The following is a 13,151-nucleotide window of genomic DNA, read 5'->3' as shown; positions in this document are numbered from 1 at the left end:
TGGTGGTCAGACATGGGCAGATGATTTTAAATGTATTTTTTAACAGATTTGATGTTGGGTCTAATGATTTTGAACATTCTTCACTAAGTAGTTTAACACGGAGTTCTTCATCACATCCACCTCCAGCTCTAAGCTCATCCTTTTCTCCCATTTGTGAGTATGTTCCTGGTTTTTCAATATCAGTTGAACAAGTAAGAATTGGGTTAAGGAGAATTAAGATGAAGAAATCTCCAGGTCTGGAGATCCTAGAGTTCTTAAGGCCTGTGCTGATCAGATTTGCAGGGTGGTTCATTATATTTTTAATTTGAGTTTGCGTTTAGAAAAATGACCTGTTTTATGGAAGACATCATGTGTAGTACCCGTACCTAAGTTAACAAATCCCATGGAGTTCTCGCACTATAGTCCAATTGCTTTAACAGCACAGTTAATGAAGGTTTTTGAGAGACTGGTATTAAACCATTTAAAGTCAGTATTGTATGGTGCTGAGGATAAACTACAGTTTGCTTATAAAACTGGTGTTGGGGTGGATGATGCACTTATTTACCTCCTGCATAAATCCTTAAGTCATTTAGAGACCCCGGATAGCACAGTCAGAATTACATTCTTTGACTTCTCTAGTGCATTTAACACTATTCAACCTTCACTACTACGAAGTAAGATGGAAAATGTTGGAGTACATCAGAGTATGGTCAATTGGATAACTGATTATCTCTCTTACAGACCACAGTATGTGAGGATGCAGGACTGTGTGTCTAAAGTAGTGACGTGCAGCACTGGAGTCCCTCAAGGAATGGTTTTAGCACCATTTTGTTCACTTTTTATACATCAGATTTTCAGTATAATTCTAAATCTTGTCATCTCCACAAAACAGTATTTATTGTTTGAATTTCATAAAAATTAAAAAATTTGAAAGCTAAGACTTTATTTGATACCAAAAGTAGCCTGCTCTGTCTTGTCTGTTGGTGCATTGTCAGTGTCCTCTTTGCTCCGCAATATATTTTTCACTGTGTGAGAACATGTGGAGTGAGAGCGGAATGGCTTGTCAGACGTAGCAACAGTAACTAAGAAGGGCGGGTCTTTGTGAAAGGTCAAATTCAAATCATTTAAATCTTTGTGGACTCGGCCGGACTCGACTCGGACTCGGATGTTAAGGACTCGGACTCAAGTCCGACTCGGCCCTCTTTGGACTTGGACTTGGTCTTGGACTCGATTGTTAAGGACTTGGACTCGACTCGGACTCGACAAGGGTGGACTCGGACCCAACACTACTTAAGACCTTCTATGACTCTGTAGTCTCATCTGTGATTTTGTACTCTGTCACATGTTGGGGAGGGGGACTGTTGGAAAAGGAGAAGAATAAGTTAAATAAACTTATAAAGGCGGCAGGCTCTGTCGTGGGGAGTGTGTTACCCACCTTACAGGAAATAGTGCAGGATAAAATGATTGGGAAACTTTCTCTTATGATGAATCATGATTGTCATCCTCTTAATGAAATATCTCAAGCTTTTTTGAGGACCTACAGCTCAAGAATAATTCATCCACGCTTTTACAAGGCGCGTTTTAGGATGTCTTTTTTCCCAACTGCAATTAGATTTTACAACAAGTGTTATACAAGATGATAGACTATTTTCTTTTTACTTGGTTGTATATAATCATAATGCTTTGAGAAACTGATACTGGAGAACAAGATTTGTTGCTGTTGTGAATGTTGTTGTATGTTTTCTATTTATTCATTGTATTTTTGTGCTGCTGTGACATGTAAATTTCCCCCTGGGGATTAATAAAGTTTATCAAATCAAAAAATCAAATCAAATTAAAAACAGTTTTGTAGACAAATTGTTCCTAAATATGAATCTCTTTACAAAGCTTATTTTTTGTTTATTTATTGATTCACTCATTCATTTTCTTATTTATTTTAGCAGACATTGAAGGACAATTGGCCAACTCAAGTGTCCAGCATAAGTGGCAAGTCTTGTACATTGAAACATTATTGTTTAAAAAGCATCCCAACTGAATACTTCATGAAGTTGGTTGAGAACATGCCCAGAATGGCAGAGCTGTAACCTAGGCAAAGACTGACCCCTTTAAATAGGCTAAAATATAAAATAATAAGACATAATTTGTTCACCATTTTACTGGGCACTACATACATGTAGTTGGTTTGAATGAGTTTATCATTATTCTAAAAATGTGTGAAATAATAAAGCAAATAAGATGTACACAACGATTTTACATAATAGTTGATAAAAACAAAAACCGAACTTATTCACTCCAGGGTTTTGTTAATCAGGGAAAATGCTAAATATCGGCAGATTAATAGGCCTGGTAGATAAGCTGTATATTGGCCATGCGCATGGGAAAAGGGGTGGACAAAATAAATAATTAAGCGAATCCTCACAGTGGGTCTAAGCGTGCATGCGCTCAAATTTGTGTGAAATCTGCATATGAACATTTTCTCAAACAAATCATGATCCACCAATAACTTTTGTACTAAAATTCTAAATTTAAGATTTTTTTTTGGAACAACTGAAACCACAGGTACGCAAATATCACATACTCTCTAAAGATGTGAGAATACATCTTTAGAGAGTGTCATACATATGTGAGTGACGAGAATGATGAAAGGCTGTGAAGAAAAGGATTTGCAAAAAAGCCCTAATATGGAGACGGTTTGGGCATGTTTTATGCAAATAGATAACCTCAGGTACACGTTATTTCACTCAGAGAATACTTAAAATTTATTGAGATAAGAACAAGGTTCAGTTGTGTGTGTGTGTGTGTGTGTGTGTGTGTGTGTGTGTGTGTGTGTGTGTGTGTGTACCTGCTGGGACAGCGCCTGCACAGAAACAGTCTGAGGCTGAGAGAACAGCTGAGGATCTGCTGCCCTTAACACGAACTGCCCACTTCTGAAAAACAAGTCGACATTACACTGCTGTGAGCAGATTCAAGGATATAAATAATATGGGTGAGTCAGGGTTTGCTTACATTTTGCTACAAAACCTAAAATCATCTATATTGTAGGGACCAGCTAACAGTCCACACAAAGAAAACAGCTTGGTAAACATTAAATAATGTCATACTGTTGAAATAACCCTACTGTACCAAATAATGTCTTAATGAAAATGATTAGCTCATTATTGAGTCAATGGGATGTAATAGTTTCCATTTCACATTGTGACAGAAAAACAAATGTGTGTTTGTGTATAAAGTGGACAAAAGCAACAGAAAATGACACAATGACTAAAAGACCCAGAGAAGCAAATGGCAGAGACGAAAATGAGAAAAAGACTGAGTAGCTTTTAAAGAGAAATGATAAAGACTTAAAAAGGGATACATTGTGAAAAGAGGGATGAGGAATAAAATAGGGGTGAAAGTGTGAGGGCACACAGATCACATGTTAATTAAATCACAGAGCTGAAGGGAGTGAGATGAGCCATTAAATATACAAACTGAGAAAGTTGAGAGAAAATTGAAGGTCAGCAGTCAATCTGACTTCCACACGTGATCAACACAAATGCTGCGGCCTATGGTCACTGTGGGGGGGTGTGTGTGTGTGTGTCCTGTCAAATGCCTCAGCAACTTCACCGAGGTAATTAAAGCTAATGACTGCGCACACTCAGACTTAGTCCATCACTCAAAACACACACACTCGACACCCGCTTTTATACAACATTGTTTTACTCCTGTACAGCATCTCTCTGGATATTTTGGTGTATAAAGATCAACAAATATCTAAAATATGTCTATCTAAGCAGAAATGGGCCACATCCCACAGGAATGAAGAACAGAATCATCACCTAAAGTGATATTTCAGGAGATGAGAAATGTAATCTTTTACATGAACTATAAACTGTGAGTAAACTATGAAATGAATGATTTTAGACTTCCATATAATCATCTAGTTGATAAATAAGAATTATATGTTTCTAATGACTTCTCAAACAAATATCCTGGGGAAATGACCCAGGATTAATTCTGCCACTCCATGTTACACACACACACACACACTCACTTGGTCTGCTCTTTATGATGAATGAAGCGCACAGCTCTATGTTTGAGCTGAGTAAAGGTGAAAATATCATCTCTGCCCAGTGCTCTGTCTCTGTCATTCTCCAGGACCACGAGGTGGCCGTTACTAGGCGGTTGAAGGAGCTGGAGCAGCATGGCCTCTGATTGGCTATCTGCATCCTTAATTGACAGGAGAGCTGGATCCAGAGGCTTAACTCCACCAATAGGAACCAGCAGAGAGCCATTGATATAAAGAGATGGTGCGCGGCTGTTTGCTGTAGAAACAAAAGTGGATGAGATGGTCAAATACTCTTACAGTTATAAAAGCATACAGAATTTCAATAACTCAATAAAAACACAAAAACTAAACAGATTTAAAATATTAAAATAGACAAATGTAAAATATAATACAGTATAAGGAAATATAATATTTACTCTTACTCTCAGAAAAAAGGTTCAATGTTCTATATAGAATCCTAGGTCTCTTAATTCATTTTTTAAGAATCCATAATGTCAAAAAGGCTCCATATAAGGTGAAATGTCTTAAATGATTGCATAATACTTTCATGTTTAATGGGTTATTTTCATTTTTTCTAGTCATAAAGTATATTTACAAGCTGTTTACAAAAAAAAGTAGGGATGCACAATATATCGGTAACCATATCGGTATCGGCCAATATATGTTAATTTTTAATGTTATCGTTATCGCCCCAATAAAAGCCGATAAATAATGGATTATTTCCTTCAGCTGACACACAGATGCTCACTGTTCACCATGATGGTTTTGAAATGCTTGAAATATGACTAGAATCACTTAAAAAAAAAGAAAATACAGTTAAGTATTTAACTGTATAAGCAAGACAGCAAGTCTGTCATATAGACTACATAAAATTATAATGAGAACTTCATTATAATTGTGTGCTTGGGACATGGATTTTAACGGTGAGACTTTAGTTTTTGTAATCAGGCTCTCATAAATAATATAAAAACTCTTATTTAAATTAAGAGTATATATATGCCCAATATATCGTTCATCGGCTTTTATATAAAGAATTATCGGTTATCGGTATTGGCCAAAAATTTCATATCGGTGCATCCCTAAAAAAAATAATAAAAAGATAAATAGTTCTATATATGTAGTGACTGTCACTCAGAACCCTTTAAGGCTCTCTATAGAACCTTTTATTTTAAATGTGTACATACTAAAAGCACAAGCACTGCACCGATTATGATGGCCAAGTATAAAGATTTCTTTTGGTCTGTAGAAATCTTATTTTGTAACAGATATGTGAAGCAGAAATTCCAGGTTACCATGGCAGGCTCTTGTTTTTCGGTCAGCGTAGTATCCATGACCACAATCCGGGATGCATCGACCACCCTTCAGAAAGGAGCTCTCAGCACAGACGTGACACTCACCTGCACTCATGCACTCCAAGCAACCAGCTGAGCATGCTGGGAAATAACAGTAAACAATCTGTCATTACATTCAGGTAGGACGCGAGAGGGAACTGCGTCACACTGTACTGAGCTTCTCTAAAATTAGCAGGTTGGTAAGCATGCCAAAATGAACTATGTAGGCAGTCACGATCACTCTCTCAGACCAGATTTACAGCACTCACCGGTGCACTGACGGGTCGAGTCGTCTAAAAAGTAGCGCTTTCCGCATTCCAGTACACACTGTCCATTCAACACAGCATACGGCAGCTGGCACCGCTGGCATCGGCCATGGGTCTGGCACTGATCACAGTGCTCATCACAGCCTGTTCAGAGAAAGGAGGAAGAGAAAGACTGAAGACATGAAATTTGATTTATATTTTATATGAAATCTGAATATGAAGTTGTCTATAATTTGACATACTAAAATGATTTTACAAAATTCCTTTCAAAAGCTGGTAACATTTTTTTTATGTTTTTTAATGTTTTATGCTCACCAAGGCTGCATTTAAAAAAAAATTGAAAACAGTACAAATAGTAATGTTGTGAAATAATACTACAATTTGAAATAACTTTTCTATTTCAATATATTTTAAAATGCAATTCATTGTGATGGCAAAGGTGAATACTCAGTGTCACATGATCCTTCAGAAATTATTCTAATATGATAATTTTGTGTTGATTCATTCTGTGTTCAAACATTTGATCAATGTTGAATACAGTTATGTTGATTCATATTTTTGTGCGAACCGCATTCTTTGAAGACTAGAAAGTTCAACAGAACAGAACAGCATTTAATATATCCTTACTAAATGAAAGCATTAATTTTAATCTTTAATCTTTTTAAAAAAATCTTACTGACCCCAAACTTTTAAATGGTAGTGTAAATTTATTATTAAAATATAATAACATTATAACAATTATTAATTTATAATAAATTATAATAGATGTAAAATAAATTCCAGTTCCTCTGCTGAAATGTTTCAGTGTCAGTGAGTTAAATACTACAATAACTTGATAATGCTGGATAATATCAATTTTTCAAAATCACAGAAGAAGGTACATTTTAAGTAATGTGCTTCTTCAATCTGGTCTATACCTACAGCACCGCTGATAGACTTTCAGTCTAATTTGAAATCAATCCATTAAAGTGCCATTAAACCTTGGCTCTGGCACAGCGGCTAATGTTGGCACTATACAGCTGAAATTAGTGACCCTCCCTCACTCCCCAACCGTGACAACTGACTGAGAGATTGAAATGTCAACGTTTATTGAGCTGGAAAATTTATTGGTTGGACTCATAATGAAGGTTGTTAGTTTTGTTGATGACTGACTCAGACATCTCTCGGCATCCTGGTAGAATCCTGGCGAGCATCCCGGCACACAAATGCCATCCTGCAGGACGTATCCCTCCATGCACTGCAGACAGTCACTACGCAGGGGTCCGCGGCACGCGTTACAGCTCCAGTCGCACTCTGAGAGAAACAGAGCGAAAGATAGAGTGGGTGGGAGGAATTTGAGAAGAAAAATGATTAATTGCAGTGTGATAGAAGAAAAGCAAATTGAAACTAGAAAGAAAAAGGCCAAGAGATAGTGATGAGAAAGTATGAAAGATTGGCATTAGATTTGCATTTGTTGAAGGAAAAAACAGCGTATGATAAAGACCAATCACTTTTTATTCAGTATGCAAATTTTGACAACATTATTGCCTAAAGGAATGGAGAACTTTCTAGAAATGTTAATTAATAAAGCAATATGCCAAGAGAGACTGTATGTTACAGTGGGGTGTTAAAACACCCCTTGAAGTTGTGATGTAGCAGAAACAGTGACAACTTTTCTTTCATTTATTCTGTACAGTGAATAAACAATTTGCCCGCCAAGTAATATAGTTCATTAGTTTATGTGTGTCGAGATAGCAACTTACATAGAAAGTGTAATCACAGCTGTGCATCAACTACCATTTAACAACAGCTTTAACACAGCTCATCCAATCAGAATGGACCATCTTTTTATAAGCATTTCATAAGGTAGGTTTTATTTAAATTTAAGGTTCAATTATCTGCAAAACCAAGCTTGAATAGTATCTGTACAAAAAAGAAATATGAAGGATTTCAATACACCGCTTGACTTACAATGAGAAAGATAAGAGACAATAGTTCAGTTCTCAAATCATCCATTAAAGAGAGCACTAGCCGACCATTTGATAACTCACAACCAGACCTCCGCTCTCTAAATCAGCAAAGCTCATTAAAAAGCCCCATCACGCTCTTTCTGTCATCGCTCAATCTATATAATCTCATCATCTCTCCCCTCATTCAATGAAACCATCCTCCCAGCCAAAACATTTCAAACATTCATCTGAAAAGAACAGTGGCTAACTTCATTTAACACTACATCCAATTCAAATGTCAGTGATTTAACTTCAACTCAACTTAAGATTCAACTCAAAAGCAGCTAATTTGTCCATATGTCATTTAGACTGAGTTGTTCTTTCACATATCTATCCATAAAGACACAAACAACAATGATGTCCAGCATTATTTATGTGCTCCCTCCAAATATTGTCAAGGTAACCTTCATTCACTGTACTGCAGGGTTAAACAGCATCACATCTCACACATTCGTATTCCCTCTGTTATTGTCCCTCTTTCTGATTCACTCTCCCTCATTCAAAAACACACATCTCAAGGGACAAAAAAATAATCTGTCTCCTTTTGATCTTCTCTGTAAATCCCATCAAAACAAAATAAAGCTCTCACTGTGTGGGTATATGTTCCACACCCAAATCCCAAACCACATCGTATTAGGATTTGAACACACTCAACATACATATTTTTTTTTCTTCCTCCTTTCTATTCTTCTTTTTCCTCACCATTCCTTGGTCTCCTGTACCCCCCTCTACTCTCCAACCCTTTCTCCCTCCCTCCCCCCGACAAGGTCATGACAGGACCACATGGCCAACAGGCCTATAGACCAAGATGGGACTTGATAATATATGATACCTGGCTAAAAGCACATACCTTACAACTAAAACTGAAAACGTTTTATATCCAAGCGCAGGCAGAGACATGACCGGGTCATGTGCCAATGATCCAGAAGGTCCGGCCAATGTGTTTTGGTGGGCCCTTGCAAGACATCTTAGAGTGGAAGGTGCATGTCCACAATGTTCATAATACAGCAGGAAATCGATTAAACCAGACAATAGCCATCTTAATTCCCCATCCCTCCCATTTTCATTTCCATCTTTTCTTTTTTGCTTTTCTCCTATATCTATCCCCACCTATATCCCTTCTTCTCTGTATATGCCTATTTTTTTACAGTGAGGAAAATAAGTATTTGAACACCCTGCTATTTTGCAAGTTCTCCCACTTGGAAATCATGGAGGGGTCTGAAATTGTCATCGTAGGTGCATGTCCACTGTGAGAGACATAATCTAAAAAAAAAATCCAGAAATCACAATATATGATTTTTTAACTATTTATTTGTATGATACAGCTGCAAATAAGTATTTGAACACCTGTCTATCAGCTAGAATTCTGACCCTCAAAGACCTGTTAGTCTGCCTTTAAAATGTCCACCTCCACTCCATTTATTATCCTAAATTAGATGCACCTGTTTGAGGTCGTTAGCTGCATAAAGACACCTGTCCACCCCATACAATCAGTAAAAATCCAACTACTAACATGGCCAAGACCAAAGAGCTGTCAAAAGACACTAGAGACAAAATTGTACACCTCCACAAGGCTGGAAAGGGCTACGGGGAAATTGCCAAGCAGCTTGGTGAAAAAAGGTCCACTGTTGGAGCAATCATTAGAAAATGGAAGAAGCTAAACATGACTGTCAATCTCTCTCGGACTGGGGCTCCATGCAAGATCTCACCTCGTGGGGTCTCAATGATCCTAAGAAAGGTGAGAAATCAGCCCAGAACTACACGGGAGGAGCTGGTCAATGACCTGAAAAGAGCTGGGACCACCGTTTCCAAGGTTACTGTTGGTAATACACTAAGACGTCATGGTTTGAAATCATGCATGGCACGGAAGGTTCCCCTGCTTAAACCAGCACATGTCAAGGCCCGTCTTAAGTTTGCCAATGACCATTTGGATGATCCAGAGGAGTCATGGGACAAAGTCATGTGGTCAGATGAGACCAAAATAGAACTTTTTGGTCATAATTCCACTAAACGTGTTTGGAGGAAGAAGAATGATGAGTACCATCCCAAGAACACTATCCCTACTGTGAAGCATGGGGGTGGTAGCAACATGCTTTGGGGGTGTTTTTCTGCACATGGGACAGGGCGACTGCACTGTATTAAGGAGAGGATGACCGGGGCCATGTATTGCGAGATTTTGGGGAACAACCTCCTTCCCTCAGTTAGAGCATTGAAGATGGGTCGAGGCTGGGTCTTCCAACATGACAATGACCCGAAGCACACAGCCAGGATAACCAAGGAGTGGCTCTGTAAGAAGCATATCAAGGTTCTGGCGTTGCCTAGCCAGTCTCCAGACCTAAACCCAATAGAGAATCTTTGGAGGGAGCTAAAACTCCGTGTTTCTCAGCGACAGCCCAGAAACCTGACTGATCTAGAGAAGATCTGTGTGGAGGAGTGGGCCAAAATCCCTCCTGCGGTGTGTGCAAACCTGGTGAAAAACTACAGGAAACGTTTGACCTCTGTAATTGCAAACAAAGGCTACTGTACCAAATATTAACATTGGCTTTCTCAGGTGTTCAAATACTTATTTGCAGCTGTATCATACAAATAAATAGTTAAAAAATCATACATTGTGATTTCTGGATTTTTTTTTTTTTTTTTTGATTATGTCTCTCACAGTGGACATGCACCTACGATGACAATTCCCTCCATGATTTCTAAGTGGGAGAACTTGCAAAATAGCAGGGTGTTCAAATACTTATTTTCCTCACTATATATATATATATATATATATATATATATTTTTTTTTTTTTTTTTTTTTTTTTTTACAGTAAATAATAAATGATAGCAATAACATCGTACACTTGTTACTTTACAATACTAAACATTCTGGATGGGGAGATATACAATGTGTCCGTATGTATGTGTAGAAATATATATGTTCATCCATATTGCTTTTTGTTTTATATTGTTTATATGTTTGTTTATTTGTTTGCTCATTTGTCTCTTCTCGTGTTATGCATTTCTTTTCTTGTTTGTCGTCAACAAGCTTATTTGTCTGATACTTGCTTTTTCAACATCTATATTTGTCTATATTTGTTTTTTGCTGTTGTTTTCTTTATGTACTTATCTGTATTGTTTGCTTAAGAAAAAAGAAGAAAAAAAAGATTTGAACACTCACAAATATTAACAAATATCTTCTCTGAAATTCAATTAATTATTAATTTAATTAGACTAGTGGAGTATTTCTGTTCCAAAAATGCTCCTTCCGGTTTGTCACAAGTTTCGGAAAGTTTTTTTTTCGAGTATGGGCATGTGTGACGTCAGATGTAACGGAATTTCCTTATACGGGTCCAAAGGGCACTTCTCCGGAAGGATGCGGGCGCACGCGCAACCGTAGACCAGAGCAAGAGAGCGAAAGCAGTACGCCCATCAAAGCGCTATGCTCGGCTTCAGGGAAGTCATGTCACCAAAGAAGTGGGTTTTTGGTTGCCAGGGCAAGACAACCCTGCACAGATTCCCAAAGAACCCAGCGTTAAGGGACCAGTGGATGGAGTTTGTTTTTCCAGAGCATCAACGGAGGTTGTGCAAGACTGTTTGTTCCCTGCATTTCGACGATGATTGTTTTATAAACAAAGCCCAGATCGACGGATTTGCAGATCGTCTAATGCTTAAGGATCGAGCAGTCACAATGATAAAGGTTCGCGGTCGTGCGTTGGAACGGTGAGTAAAACTGCTTCAAATGTCTCTGTGTGTTGTTAGCTCGGCGCGTTAGCACAGCTTTAGCTTCGCCCACATGGCCCGCCTCCAACCGCTCGTTTTTTTCCGGAAAGACTCGGTACAGCCTATCTTTTTTTTATAAATATAATAAAACTAAAGACTTTTTGGAGATATGAAGGATGCAATAGTACACTATAGGTACTCAAGATTAACAGGAGATTGAGTGAAAATGAGCATTTCACCCCCCCTTTAATTATTAGATATTAAAATACATTCTCTTTAGCCCAACTGTTCTGTGCATTTTATTTTATGTTAGTTATAATAGACTGATAGAGTATGTAGGATGTTTCTTCAAGGCTGGAATACACTACACAACTTTCAACATCTGAACAGTTTTTAAAACAATGGGCATTATACACTTTCCGATTTTGTACATGGTTACAGAAAAAAAACTGGGCATCGTACACTAAATGACTGAGGATCACATAGTACTAGACTTTCATTTTGTTCCAAACACAACAAACTCACACAGAAACATGGTCCTTGTTGCTAGGAGACGCATGAAAAATTAAAACAATACATGTTCTGAAAACTGCTCAAAATATCAAACATGTTTGATTTCCTCTAGCTGGATGCAATCATAGTCTGAAGCTAAGAAATCTCAAATCCAACTTTCTGAGAAAATATTGTGTAGTGTATTCCAGCCTTTATGAGATTAATGTTCAATGCCTACAAAAGAAGAAACAGGAGCAGTTTTGGAGCAGCAAGGCAAAAATAATGGGCGATACAACAAACATACAAATCAGAGAATGAAATCAAAATACCTGTCTCATGGACAAGTAAAACTAATAGTTTAGTTTAACACATTTTAACACATTAAAATGGCTGAATATATCAGGATGTAAAAGTTTCTAGTCTAAATCAATATTTCTCTGAGATCATTTGATGTATGGCTCACCTCTGCATGTGCGTGTGGTGGTGTTCAGGTAGTACTGATGAGCACAGCTCTCATACTGACACTCCCCAAACAGAAGCACTTTAGCAGGATCTCTACACGATGTACACACACCCGCCATCTCACAGCTCAGACACTGAGTGTCACACACTGAAACACACACAATAATCATTTCATCAATACGTAATCCCTGTATCATATGTAATATGTCTCTAAATGATCAACATAATTAAAACTTTGCAGAAAAAAAACTCTTGTACACAATCTCCTACATACCTTCTGTCATATGATTGATAATTTATACTGTTTTAGCATGTAAAAGGCTTTTTAGATTTTTTTTTTAAGTTCCTCTTACTGATACAGTTGCCTTACTGAATTTTATACAATTAAATGCAAGAATAACTTTCATATTTTTTGCAATATTACTGGAAAAAAAACAACTTGGGTTAACTTGATTGTCCACGCATAATTACTATTTTTTTTTGTGAAAAATCATGTTAAAATGTATGTAAATACATTGTATGCAAATATGATACATCAGGCTTTTGAGGAATGTTTATTTGTACATTTCACGATCTTCGTTGTAAAGCATTATGTTTGGCCCCCACATTGGGAGATATGGAGTGACAACTGTTATTTATTTGGATTTTATCTAAGCAGTCTGCTGTACGGTTATGAATTGATTTACATCACCAGCTATCAGAATTTCATCTTACTTTTTGGCCATATGAAATATCAGCAACTGCCGTTGAATAAAATCAAGGGTTTTTTTCCTCCTCGAGTACGAGATTCAATCATACTTTATCATACTATATGAGCCATAAAGCCTGATGTATCAAATATGATTATCAAACACATATGCCCACTTTTTTATTACGGATGGA

General features: G+C 37.3%; 1 protein-coding gene across 2 annotated transcripts in view; it reads right to left on the bottom strand.

Annotated features, from left to right (window-relative positions):
* fras1 (Fraser extracellular matrix complex subunit 1) overlaps positions 1-13,151 on the bottom strand; it is a 121,197-nt gene that overhangs the window by 46,953 nt on the left and 61,093 nt on the right. For both annotated transcript variants that reach the window (XM_081366311.1, XM_081366312.1), the window contains exons 23-28: positions 12,271-12,417; positions 6,777-6,917; positions 5,628-5,768; positions 5,320-5,460; positions 4,013-4,283; positions 2,822-2,906 (exon numbers count right to left, since the gene is read on the bottom strand). In XM_081366311.1, the coding sequence (XP_081222437.1) occupies positions 2,822-2,906; positions 4,013-4,283; positions 5,320-5,460; positions 5,628-5,768; positions 6,777-6,917; positions 12,271-12,417 (926 nt within the window). The remainder of the gene's footprint in view (positions 1-2,821; positions 2,907-4,012; positions 4,284-5,319; positions 5,461-5,627; positions 5,769-6,776; positions 6,918-12,270; positions 12,418-13,151) is intronic.

This window comes from Scardinius erythrophthalmus (assembly GCF_964197995.2).
Source record: "Scardinius erythrophthalmus genome assembly, chromosome: 5".
Classification (NCBI taxonomy): domain Eukaryota; kingdom Metazoa; phylum Chordata; class Actinopteri; order Cypriniformes; family Leuciscidae; genus Scardinius; species Scardinius erythrophthalmus.
Note: the sequence above shows the minus strand (reverse complement) of the source record. Positions and strands in the feature narration are given on the sequence as shown.